We start from the raw sequence: 14,207 nt of genomic DNA on the forward strand, positions 1-14,207 counted from the left end.
CCATTCACTCCATTCCATTCACTCCATTCACTCCATTCCATTCACTCCATTCACTCCATTCACTCCATTCCATTCACTCCATTCACTCCATTCACTCCATTCACTCCATTCCATTCACTCCATTCCATTCACTCCATTCCATTCACTCCATTCACTCCATTCACTCCATTCACTCCATTCACTCCATTCACTCCATTCACTCCATTCACTCCATTCCATTCACTCCATTCACTCCATTCCATTCACTCCATTCACTCCATTCCATTCACTCCATTCACTCCATTCCATTCACTCCATTCCATTCACTCCATTCACTCCATTCCTCCATTCCATTCACTCCATTCCACTCCATTCACTCCATTCCATTCACTCCATTCCATTCACTCCATTCCATTCACTCCATTCCATTCACTCCATTCACTCCATTCACTCCATTCCATTCACTCCATTCCATTCACTCCATTCCATTCACTCCATTCACTCCATTCCATTCACTCCATTCCATTCACTCCATTCCATTCCAGCCTTTACTATGAGCCGTTCTCCCCTCAGCAGCCTTCATGTGCTCTGGTGTTCACTCTACTCTCAAGCAGTACGATAGCTGTGTGACGTAAAATTCCTAGAAGAGTAGCCTCTTGCCTTTTATACGCTCTTGGTTTGTGTCAGAAGTCATCCCACCACTGCTGATAACTTCACCACTTAAAGGGATACTACTGTCTGATTACTTAACTTAATGATCTTCTTTCCCTCCATCCCTCCCTCCCTCTCCATGGTCAGGTGCGCTGGTAGAGGTGCCCAGTGAAAAAGGGACAGAAGAGGAGTTTATGAAAGAAGAGAGAGACTGACTGATTGACACCACTGAGGATGAAGAAGAGCAGAAGTGTGTTAGCGGTGTCACCAGGCGGTGTGAGTACATTAGCTACTTACACCTTGTTTTGACAGTATTGTTCCATTCAGGTTGTTGAGCAGTCTGCTTTAGGTAGTCATCGGTTGCAAGGCAACAATGTAGCAATGTATCCATTCATTACTGTTGATAATAATTTACCCCACTGAGTGAAATGGCATTAGCTTCCCTCTCAAATGGCTACAAAACCCAGTGTGGAAGAGTTAGCTAGCTAGTAAGTTCTTCCATACAGCCTTATCGGTAGCCTTACACTTTGCATGAAGAGTGCCTACAGTGCATTTGGAAAGTATTCAGACCCCTTGACTTTTTCCACATTTTGTTACTTTACAGCCTTATTATAAAAATGTATTAGATCGTTTTTTTTCTTCATCAATCTACACACGATATACCATAATGACATCACAATACACTATAATGACATCACAATACACCATAATGACATCACAATACACCATAATGACATCACAATACACCATAATGACAAAGCAAAAACACGTTATTAGTAATTTTAACAAATGGAAAATAAACTTAAATATTACATTTACATAAGTATTCAGACCCTTTACTTAATACTTTGTTGAAGCACCTTTGGCACCTTTTCCTCTAGTCTTCATGGGTATGACGCTGCAATCTTTTCACACCTGTATTTTTGGTGAGTTTCTCCCATTTTTCTCTGCAGATACTCTCAAGCTCTTTCAGGTTGGATGGGGAGTGTCACTGCACAGCTATTTTCTGGTCTCTCCAGAGATGTTTGATCGGGTTCAAGTCCAGGCTCTGGCTGGGCCACTCAAGGACATTGAGATTTGTCCCGAAGCCACTCCTGTGTTGTCTTGGCTGTGTGCTTAGGGTCGTTGTCCTGATGGAAGGTGAACCTTCACCCCAGTCTGAGGTCCTGAGCGCCCTGGAGCAGGTTTTCATTAAGGATCTCTATGTTACTTGATTCCTGACTAGTCTCCCAGTCCCTGCCTCTGAAAAGCATCCCCAGCTGCCATCACCATGCTTCTGTAGGGAAGTGTCCTCCAGACGTGACGCTTGGCATTCAGGCCAAAGACTTCAATCTTGGTTTCATCAGACCAGAGAATCTTGTTTCTCATGGTCTGAGAGTCTTTAGGTGTCTTTTGGCAAATTCCAAGCGGGCTGTCATGTGCCTTTTACTGAGGAGTGGCTTCCGTCTAGCCACTCTACCATAAAGGCCTGATTGGTGGAGTGTTTGAGAGATGGTTGTCCTTCTGGAAGGTTCTCCCATCTCCACAGAGTAACTCTAGAGCTCTGTCAGAGTGATCATCCAGTTATTGGTCACCTCCCTGACCAAGGCCCTTTTCCCCCGATAGCTCAGTTTGGCCGGGTGGCCAGCTCTAGGAAGAGTCTCAGTGGTTCCAAACTTCTTCCATTTACGAATGGAGGAGGCCACTGTGTTCTTGGGGACCTTCAATGCTGCAGACATGTTTTGGTACCCTTCATCAGATCTGTGTCTCGACACAATCCTGTCTCAGAGCTCTACTCACAATACCTTGGACCTCATGGCTTGGTTTCTGTTCTGACATGCACTGTCAACTGTGGGACCTTATATAGACAGGTGTGGGCCTTTCCAAATCATGTCCAAGTAATTGAATTTACCACAGGTGGACTCCAATCAAATTGTAGAAACATCTCAAGAATGATCAATGGAAGCAGGATGCACCTGAGCTCAATTTCGAGTCTCATAGCAAAGCGTCTGAATGCTTATGTAAATACGGTTTCTTATTTGTAATACATTTGCAAAAACATTCTAAAAACCTGTCATTATGGGGTATTGTGATGTCATTATGGGGTATTGTGATGTCATTATGGGGTATTGTGATGTCATTATGGGGTATTGTGTGTAAATTGATGAGGAAAAAAATGATTTAATCCATTTTAGAATCAGGCTGTAATGTAACAATGTGAAAAAAGTCAAGGGGTCTGAATACTTACCGAATGCACTGTAAATAAGGACTTCGTAACAAATGATGATTACTTAAGTGCACTATGTAGGTAAATAAGTATTTCATATCACATTCATAAGGAATACACTGAACAAAAATATAAACGCAACATGTAAAGTATTGGTCCCATGTTTCATGACCCGAAATAAAAGATCCCAGAAATGTTCCATGCGCACAAAAAGCTTATTTCTCTCTAATTATGTGCACACATTTGTTTGCATCCCTGTTAGTTGAACATTTCTCCTTTGCTAAGATTATCCATCCACCTGACAGGTGTGGCATATCAGTAAACTGATTAAACAGTATTTATTTGGGATCCCCATTAGCTGCTGCCAATGCATATCAAGAAGCTGATTAAACAGTATTTATTAGGGATCCCCATTAGCTGCTGCCAATGCATATCAAGAAGCTGATTAAACAGTATTTATTAGGGATCCCCATTAGCTGCTGCCAATGCATATCAAGAAGCTGATTAAACAGTGTGATCTTTACACCTTTTTCTGGGGACAATGAAAGGCCACTGTAAAATGTGCAGTTTTGGTATGGACAGGGATTAGCTACAGACACAATTGCGTTTTATCAATGGCAATTTGAATGCTCATAGATATTGTGACATTATCCTGAGGTCGATATTCGTGCCAGTCATCCACTGCCATCACCTCATGTTTCAGCATGATAATACACGGCCCCATGACGCAAGGATCTGTACACAATTCCTGGAAGCTGAAAATGTCCCAGTTCTTCCATGTCACCCATTGAGCATGTTTGGGATGCTCTGGATTCTTTGGGATGCTCTGGACAACATTCTACAGGCCACAATCAACAGCCTGATCAACTCTATGCAAATGAGATGTGGCGAGCTGCATGAGGCAAATGGTGATTATACCAGATACTGACTGGTTTTCTGATCTATGCCCCTACCTTTTTTTTAAGGTATCTGTGACCAACAAATGCATATCTGAATTCCCAGTCATGTGACATCCATAGATTAGGACCTCATTAATTTATTTAAATTGACTGATTTCCTTATATGAACTGTAACTCAGTAAAATCGTTGAAATTGTTCTGTGTTGCGTTTACATTTTGGTTCAGTAAGTAGTTCTGTATTAACGTGTTACTCTGGTGTTCGTCAGCTAGTTCATCCTTCCTCTCTAACAGAAATAAAGGAAGGTGCTGTCTGGGAGGGAGGGAGGTGCTGAGTCATGAGCAGATGACCGTCCAGAAACAGATGGGTGTCCGACAGGGCAGACTGCAGAGAGGGAGGAGGGGTGGGAGAGAGGGGGGGGGGGGGGGGAGGGGTGGGAGAGAGGGAGGAGGGGGGTGGGAGAGAGGGAGGAGGGGTGGGAGAGAGGGAGGAGGGGTGGGAGAGGGAGGAGGGATGGGAGAGAGGGAAGAGGGGTGGGAGAGGGGGGGTGGGAGAGAGGGAGGAGGGGGTGGGAGAGAGGGAGGGGGTGGGAGAAAGGGAGGAGGGGTGGTAGAGAGGGAGGGGGGAGGGAGAGAGGGAGGAGGGGTGGGAGAGAGGGGGGGAGGGGGGAGAGAGGGAGGAGGGGTGGGAGAGAGGGAGGAGGGGTGGGAGAGAGGGAGGGGGTGTGGGAGAGAGGGAGGAGGGGTGGGAGAGAGGGAGGGGGGGTGGGAGAGAGGGAGGAGGAGTGGGAGAGAGGGAGGGGTGGGAGAGAGGGAGGGAGGAGGGGTGGGAGGGGGGGTGGGAGGGAGGAGGGGTGGGAGAGAGGGAAGGGGGGTGGGAGAGAGGGAGGAGGGGTGGGAGGGAGGGGGGTGGGAGAGGGGAGGAGGGGTGGGAGGGAGGGGGGAGGAGGGGTGAGAGAGAGGGAGGGGGGTTGGGAGAGAGGGAGAATAGGTGGGAGAGAGGGAGAAGGGGTGGGAGAGAGGGAGGAAGGGGGGTGGGAGAGAGAGAAGGGGAGAGAGGGAGGAGGAGAGGAAAAGAGCAGGGTAGGGGAAAGAGAGATATGGATGGGGGATAGAAAGAGAGAGACTGAGGGAGAGTGAAGGAGGGAGTGAGGGAGCGAAAGCGTAAGCGAGAAAGAGAGCAACGGCGAGAGAGGGAGGGGGGTGGGAGAGAGGGAGGGGGGTGGGAGAGAGAGAAGGGGAGAGAGGGAGGGGGGGTGGGAGAGAGGGAGGGGGGGTGGGAGAGAGGGAGGGGGGGAGAGAGAAGGGCCCATCTGTTTGTCCTCACTCCTCAGAGGGATGAAAGCTCAGTGTGTCAGATGGGCAGGCCAGCTCATTGAGTGCGACAGTGTCCAGAAAGACCACTTTGAATCAGGCAACTCCCAGGTACACCCAAGGTACCGTCAGCTACCGTCTCTTATAGATCTGTACCTCCTACCATTTTCTATGTCCTTGGGTGATTGTTTGGCACCTTGGAAGTTGATTGTCTTTGCACTTCAACAAAACAAAAGTTGGCATAAGCCGCAGAAATTATTTTCCCGCTTTTGTGAATTCACGTCTAGCAGATCTGCATGTCTGTATATTGAATTCACATCTAGCAGATCTGCATGTCTGTATATTGAATTCACATCTAGCAGATCTGCATGTCTGTATATTGAATTCACATCTAGCAGATCTGCATGTCTGTATATTGAATTCACATCTAGCAGATCTGCATGTCTGTATATTGAATTCACATCTAGCAGATCTGCATGTCTGTATATTGAATTCACATCTAGCAGATCTGCATGTCTGTATATTGAATTCACATCTAGCAGATCTGCATGTCTGTATATTGAATTCACATCTAGCAGATCTGCATGTCTGTATATTGCACACAGCCTTATCTCCACCCGGCACAGCCAGAAGTGGACTGACCACCCCTCAGATCCTGGTTCTTCTCTAGGTTTCATCCTAGGTTCCGGCCTTTCTGGAGTTTTTCCTAGCCACGTGCTTCTACATCTGCATTGCAGTTAGGCGTTTTTGGCTTCTGTGTAACACTTTGTGACAGCCCCGGATGTATAAAGGGCTTTATGACTAACATATAACACTTTGATTTGATTAGTAGAATTGAAATGATAACCTGTTTTATCTGTTCTCCTTTACACAGCAGCACACCGTTGTGACACAGTTCTCAATAACTGATGCCAAACAGCCTTACGGGTGACTATTAGAGTCAGTAATTCAGCTGTTACAGCAGGGATTGTTCCAACACATCATGTTCCTGAGGACTGGTTAAGTGATTATGCCTCTGTTTGTTTTGTTTCCCAAACCTCCTCTAAGATTTAGGAGCTAAGACATTGGGCTTAATTGAGTCAAACACACATGCGGTATTTACTCAGTAGCACATATTTTGTTATGTTCCCTAACCTTTTAAGACAGAACGACATTGGGCTCAATGCAGTCAAACCCACATTGCTGTATCCACATTTCTTAGGGTCAAATATAAACTCACTATATATATATGATGATACCATGTGTTATTTCATAGTTTTGATGTCTTCACTGCTATTATACAATGTAGAACATTTTTTTAAAAATAAAGAAAAACCCAACTTTTGACTGGTACTGTATATATATATATAGGCAAGACATTATATATATATATATATATATATATATATATATATATATATATATGCCTGGAAGGCATTTCAATTAACAGATGTGCCTTGTTCATTTCTGGAATTATGTGACAAGGTAGGGGTGGTATACAGAAGATAGCCTATTTGGTCAAAGACCAAGTCCATATTATGGCAAGAACAGCTCAAATAAGCAAAGAGAAATGACAGGCCATCATTATTTTAAGACATCAGGTCAGTCAATCGGGAACATTTCAAGATCTTTTAACGCGTTTCTTCAAGTGCAGTAGCAAAAACCCATCAAGCGCTATGATGAACCTGGCTCTCATGAGGACCACCACAGGAAAGGAAGACCCAGAGGTAGCTCTGCTGCAGAGGATAAGTTCATTAGTTACCAGCCTCAGAGATTGCAGCCCATATAAATGCTTCACAGAGTTCAAATAACAGACACATCTCCACATCAACTGTTCAGAGGAGACTGTGTGAATCAGGCCTTCATGGTCACATTGCTGCAAAGAAACCACTACTAAAGGACACCAACAAGAAGAAGAGACTTACTTGGGCCAAGACACAATGGACATTAGACCGGTGGAAATCTGTCCTTTGGTCTGGTGTTGAAATTTGAGTTCCAACCTTTGTGTCTTTGTGAGATTTTTGGTTCCCACCTTGAAGCATAGAGGAGGAGGAGGTGTGATGGTGCTTTGCTGGTGACACTGTCAGGGATTTATTTAGAATTCAAGGCACACTTAACCAGCATGGCTACCACAGCATTCTGCAGTGATACACCATCCCATCTAGTTTGTTTATCAACAGGACCATGACCCAAAACACACCTCCAGGTTGTGTAAGGGCTATTTGACCAACAAGGAGAGTGATAAAGTGCTGCATCAGATGACCTGGCCTCCACAATTACCCGACCTCAACCCAATTGAGATGGTTTGGGATGAGTTGGACCGCAGCGTGGAGGAAAAGCAGCCAACAAGTGGTCAGCATATGTGGGAACTCCTTCAAGACTGTTGGAAAAGCATTCCTCATGAAGCTGGTTGAGAGAAATACCAAGAGTGTGCAAGTATGTCAAGGGGACATTTCTTTTGGCCGGGTTTAAAACAAGATGTGGCGCAGTTCTGTCGGACATGCCACACATGTCAGATAACAGGAAAACCAAATCAGGTTATTCCTCCCGCTCCTCTTTGTCCCATACCTGTCATAGGTGAACCATTCGAGCATGTGGTGGTTGATTGTGTCAGACCGTTACCGAAGACAAAATTGGGTAACCAGTTTTTGTCTCGTGTGTGAAAATGTTTTCTGTATGTTTTGCAAGGTTGTTGCTTTGTTGTGAGTATTAATTGTAATACTGTGGTCGCAATCCCTAGGGTTGCTCTTTTAAGGGTGGGAGTGTTACGGATACAGTTATCCTGTGTGTGTATCCTGTGTGTGTGTGTGTTTCTTTTCTCTCATTCTCCCCTCACAGGTGAAAATCATCACTCCCCAATCAGTCAACAATCAACCCATCAATCAGAAGACACACCTCCTCCTGTTTCCTACCCTATCACAGTTCCTTCCCCATGGTTTAAAAACCCCATCATTTGTTTGTTCAAGAGCTCAATCTTTGTAATGCCATGTTGGTAGATCTCTGCTCTTGATAGATTTCAGTAGCTCAATCTCTTTGTAATGCCATGTTGGTAGATAGCTGTTCTTTGTAGATTTCAGGGTAGCTCAATCTTTGTAAATGCCATGTTTGTAGATCTCGGTTCTTCGCTCGCTCTCTGTGTATTAATTAACCTTTTTTTTTTGTTTGAGCACCTCCATAGCACTTTGTCATCACCTGTGAGTATTGTTTTTGCTTATGGTGTTTGCTGGTGGGAAAAGGGGAAACCAAGACAAGTCGCCCATGGGCATACACTACCCGTAGGTAAACTTTGTTAACACTAGTTAGAACTGGGTGGACCACCCACTGTATTTTTGGTTAGTTAGTTAGCTGTTGAAATAGGCTAGTCTAGCTTAGGGGTGTTTTTGCATATTTGTTTCTTTCCTTGGGTCCAGCTCAGCCCCTTTTCCTGCCCCCCCCCCCCCCCCCCCCATTATCGTGTGTTTTACAATAAACCCTGAGTTTGACGGTATTATTTCAGTTGTCCTGGTTATTACGTTCACACTTTTACTTTGTCACAATTATAATTTACATGAGTTATGTTACGGGTCTCACTACCATCCCCCCTAGACTGTCGGGCCAAAAGGGATTCGTAACATAAGTGGGGGCTACTTTTAAGAATCTCAAATATATTTAGATTAGTTTAACTCTTATTTGGTTACTACATGATTCCGTATGTGTTATTTCATAGCTGTGATGTCTTCACTATTATTCTACAATGTAGAAATTAGTAAAAATAAAGAAAAACCCTGGAGTCAAAGGTTGGTGACGTTTTCAATCCACAACGGTGACATTGTTACAATCTCAATGGCAACAATGTCACCACCGATGACAAATTGGCCTCTTGACACTTTTTTTATTTTTAAGTGTACACCTCTTGAGACAAGAGACCATTGTACTCATTCACAAGGACACATGCCTGAGTCAAATAGAACCCGAGTGAAACAAAGAAACCAAGGTAATAGAACCACGTTGAAAACGATATGTTTTTCATATCCTGAGAATTATACCACACGTCATTGATTCTCAGTGTGCTGCAGGCTACTACTGTTTTTCATATCCTGAGGATTATACCACATGTCATTGATTCTCAGTGTGCTGCAGGCTACTACTGTTTTTCATATCCTGAGGATTATACCACACGTCATTGATTCTCAGTGTGCTGCAGGCTACTACTGTTTTTCATATCCTGAGAATTATACCACATGTCATTGATTCTCAGTGTGCTGCAGGCTACTACTGTTTTTCATATCCTGAGAATTATACCACATGTCATTGATTCTCAGTGTGCTGCAGGCTACTACTGTTTTTCATATCCTGAGGATTATACCACACGTCATTGATTCTCAGTGTGCTGCAGGCTACTACTGTTTTTCATATCCTGAGAATTATACCACACGTCATTGATTCTCAGTGTGCTGCAGGCTACTACTGTTTTTCATATCCTGAGAATTATACCACATGTCATTGATTCTCAGTGTGCTGCAGGCTACTACTGTTTTTCATATCCTGAGGATTATACCACACGTCATTGATTCTCAGTGTGCTGCAGGCTACTACTGTTTTTCATATCCTGAGAATTATACCACACGTCATTGATTCTCAGTGTGCTGCAGGCTACTACTGTTTTTCATATCCTGAGAATTATACCACATGTCATTGATTCTCAGTGTGCTGCAGGCTACTACTGTTTTTCATATCCTGAGGATTATACCACACGTCATTGATTCTCAGTGTGCTGCAGGCTACTACTGTTTTTCATATCCTGAGAATTATACCACACGTCATTGATTCTCAGTGTGCTGCAGGCTACTACTGTTTTTCATATCCTGAGAATTATACCACACGTCATTGATTCTCAGTGTGCTGCAGGCTACTACTGTTTTTCATATCCTGAGGATTATACCACACGTCATTGATTCTCAGTGTGCTGCAGGCTACTACTGTTTTTCATATCCTGAGAATTATACCACATGTCATTGATTCTCAGTGTGCTGCAGGCTACTTCTGTTTTTCATATCCTGAGGATTATACCACACGTCATTGATTCTCAGTGTGCTGCAGGCTACTACTGTTTTTCATATCCTGAGAATTATACCACATGTCATTGATTCTCAGTGTGCTGCAGGCTACTACTGTTTTTCATATCCTGAGAATTATACCACATGTCATTGATTCTCAGTGTGCTGCAGGCTACTACTGTTTTTCATATCCTGAGGATTATACCACACGTCATTGATTCTCAGTGTGCTGCAGGCTACTACTGTTTTTCATATCCTGAGAATTATACCACACGTCATTGATTCTCAGTGTGCTGCAGGCTACTTCTGTTTTTCATATCCTGAGAATTATACCACACATGTCATTGATTCTCAGTGTGCTGCAGGCTACTACTGTTTTTCATATCCTGAGAATTATACCACACGTCATTGATTCTCAGTGTGCTGCAGGCTACTTCTGTTTTTCATATCCTGAGAATTATACCACACATGTCATTGATTCTCAGTGTGCTGCAGGCTACTACTGTTTTTCATATCCTGAGGATTATACCACACATGTCATTGATTCTCAGTGTGCTGCAGGCTACTACTGTTTTTCATATCCTGAGAATTATACCACACGTCATTGATTCTCAGTGTGCTGCAGGCTACTACTGTTTTTCATATCCTGAGAATTATACCACATGTCATTGATTCTCAGTGTGCTGCAGGCTACTACTGTTTTTCATATCCTGAGGATTATACCACACGTCATTGATTCTCAGTGTGCTGCAGGCTACTACTGTTTTTCATATCCTGAGAATTATACCACATGTCATTGATTCTCAGTGTGCTGCAGGCTACTTCTGTTTTTCATATCCTGAGGATTATACCACACGTCATTGATTCTCAGTGTGCTGCAGGCTACTACTGTTTTTCATATCCTGAGAATTATACCACATGTCATTGATTCTCAGTGTGCTGCAGGCTACTACTGTTTTTCATATCCTGAGAATTATACCACATGTCATTGATTCTCAGTGTGCTGCAGGCTACTACTGTTTTTCATATCCTGAGAATTATACCACACATGTCATTGATTCTCAGTGTGCTGCAGGCTACTACTGTTTTTCATATCCTGAGAATTATACCACATGTCATTGATTCTCAGTGTGCTGCAGGCTACTACTGTTTTTCATATCCTGAGAATTATACCACACATGTCATTGATTCTCAGTGTGCTGCAGGCTACTACTGTTTTTCATATCCTGAGAATTATACCACATGTCATTGATTCTCAGTGTGCTGCAGGCTACTACTGTTTTTCATATCCTGAGAATTATACCACATGTCATTGATTCTCAGTGTGCTGCAGGCTACTACTGTTTTTCATATCCTGAGAATTATACCACACATGTCATTGATTCTCAGTGTGCTGCAGGCTACTACTGTTTTTCATATCCTGAGGATTATACCACACATGTCATTGATTCTCAGTGTGCTGCAGGCTACTACTGTTTTTCATATCCTGAGAATTATACCACACATGTCATTGATTCTCAGTGTGCTGCAGGCTACTACTGTTTTTCATATCCTGAGGATTATACCACACATGTCATTGATTCTCAGTGTGCTGCAGGCTACTACTGTTTTTCATATCCTGAGGATTATACCACACATGTCATTGATTCTCAGTGTGCTGCAGGCTACTTCTGTTTTTCATATCCTGAGGATTATACCACACGTCATTGATTCTCAGTGTGCTGCAGGCTACTACTGTTTTTCATATCCTGAGAATTATACCACATGTCATTGATTCTCAGTGTGCTGCAGGCTACTACTGTTTTTCATATCCTGAGAATTATACCACATGTCATTGATTCTCAGTGTGCTGCAGGCTACTACTGTTTTTCATATCCTGAGAATTATACCACACGTCATTGATTCTCAGTGTGCTGCAGGCTACTACTGTTTTTCATATCCTGAGGATTATACCACACGTCATTGATTCTCAGTGTGCTGCAGGCTACTACTGTTTTTCATATCCTGAGAATTATACCACATGTCATTGATTCTCAGTGTGCTGCAGGCTACTACTGTTTTTCATATCCTGAGAATTATACCACATGTCATTGATTCTCAGTGTGCTGCAGGCTACTACTGTTTTTCATATCCTGAGAATTATACCACATGTCATTGATTCTCAGTGTGCTGCAGGCTACTACTGTTTTTCATATCCTGAGGATTATACCACACATGTCATTGATTCTCAGTGTGCTGCAGGCTACTACTGTTTTTCATATCCTGAGAATTATACCACACGTCATTGATTCTCAGTGTGCTGCAGGCTACTACTGTTTTTCATATCCTGAGGATTATACCACACATGTCATTGATTCTCAGTGTGCTGCAGGCTACTACTGTTTTTCATATCCTGAGAATTATACCACACATGTCATTGATTCTCAGTGTGCTGCAGGCTACTACTGTTTTTCATATCCTGAGGATTATACCACACATGTCATTGATTCTCAGTGTGCTGCAGGCTACTACTGTTTTTCATATCCTGAGGATTATACCACACATGTCATTGATTCTCAGTGTGCTGCAGGCTACTACTGTTTTTCATATCCTGAGGATTATACCACACATGTCATTGATTCTCAGTGTGCTGCAGGCTACTACTGTTTTTCATATCCTGAGAATTATACCACACATGTCATTGATTCTCAGTGTGCTGCAGGCTACTACTGTTTTTCATATCCTGAGGATTATACCACACATGTCATTGATTCTCAGTGTGCTGCAGGCTACTACTGTTTTTCATATCCTGAGAATTATACCACACATGTCATTGATTCTCAGTGTGCTGCAGGCTACTACTGTTTTTCATATCCTGAGGATTATACCACACATGTCATTGATTCTCAGTGTGCTGCAGGCTACTACTGTTTTTCATATCCTGAGGATTATACCACACGTCATTGATTCTCAGTGTGCTGCAGGCTACTACTGTTTTTCATATCCTGAGAATTATACCACACGTCATTGATTCTCAGTGTGCTGCAGGCTACTACTGTTTTTCATATCCTGAATATCCTACTGCACGTCATATTTCCATATCAACTCTGGTTATTATTATGAAGACTTACTATTATTATGAAGATACCTATACCAGGATACTGGTGCTTTGTCCTGTTTTTGTTGACTTCAACGCTATATGTAAAGGGAGTGTGTGGATACATTGTGCCACAGAAACACAAACAGTTGGTGATAAAACAGACTGTAGGACTACAGAATGGTGTTTACTGCCTTATTGTGTTTTCAAATGTATACGTTAAAACCTCTGGGTTTCCTTGGTAGTAACCTTTCCTTGGTAGTAACCTTTCCTTGGAGTAACCTTTCCTTGGTAGTAACCTTTCCTTGGTAGTAACCTTTCCTTGGTAGTAACCTTTCCTTGGTAGTAACCTTTCCTTGGTAGTAACCCACGACTCATCCTTTCTGATCCAGTCTGAGTGTTTCCGTGCACGCCACGCTCTGTGGCCAGGCGTTTGTGTCTCTTGGGCTTTGTTCGACCCGTGGCTGTGTTGTCTTCCCTGTCACCGTTGAACGTGGCTCCATTTTCTACCCCCATTCAAACTCCGGTGATTTGAATCTTTAACTTAAGTCGTTGGTTTTCTTGTTCTTTCATGGCCGATTTTATTATATACAGTGTATTCAGACCCCTTTTCAAAATGTTGCTACGTTACAGCCTTATTCTAAAATGGATAAAATAAAAAAAATCCCAATCAATCTACACACAATACCCCATTATTGACAAAGCGAAAACAGGTTTTTAGAAATGTGAAAATGTATCACGTTAAAATTAACTGAATAACATAAGTATTCAGAAGCTTTGCTATGAGACTTGAAATTGAGCTCAGGTGCATCCTGTTTCCATTGAACATCCTTGATTTTTCTACAACTTGGAGTCCACCTGTGGTAAATTCATTTGTTGGACATGATTAGGAAAGGCACACACCTTGTTGGACATGATTAGGAAAGGCACACACCTTTCTACACTACAAAAGTTTTAGAACACCTGGAGAGGCCTATAAGCCACAGTGTCTCGCATCCACTGTGAAATCTGGAGGAGGATCTGTGATGATCTGGGGGTTCTTCAGCAAGGCTGGAATGGGGGCAGATTTG

The 14,207-nt window shown here is 43.0% G+C and overlaps 1 protein-coding gene across 1 annotated transcript in view; it reads left to right on the forward strand.

The window, feature by feature from the left end:
* Window positions 1-851: 851 nt before the first annotated feature.
* The window catches only part of LOC139375854 (3',5'-cyclic-AMP phosphodiesterase 4B-like), an 87,450-nt gene continuing 74,094 nt past the window's right edge, over window positions 852-14,207 (forward strand). Inside the window, exon 1 of the mRNA XM_071117777.1 lies at window positions 852-906. Coding sequence (XP_070973878.1) covers window positions 865-906 — 42 coding nt within the window. The 5' untranslated portion in view covers window positions 852-864. The remainder of the gene's footprint in view (window positions 907-14,207) is intronic.

Source organism: Oncorhynchus clarkii, chromosome 20 (genome assembly GCF_045791955.1).
Source record: "Oncorhynchus clarkii lewisi isolate Uvic-CL-2024 chromosome 20, UVic_Ocla_1.0, whole genome shotgun sequence".
NCBI classification, from domain to species: domain Eukaryota; kingdom Metazoa; phylum Chordata; class Actinopteri; order Salmoniformes; family Salmonidae; genus Oncorhynchus; species Oncorhynchus clarkii.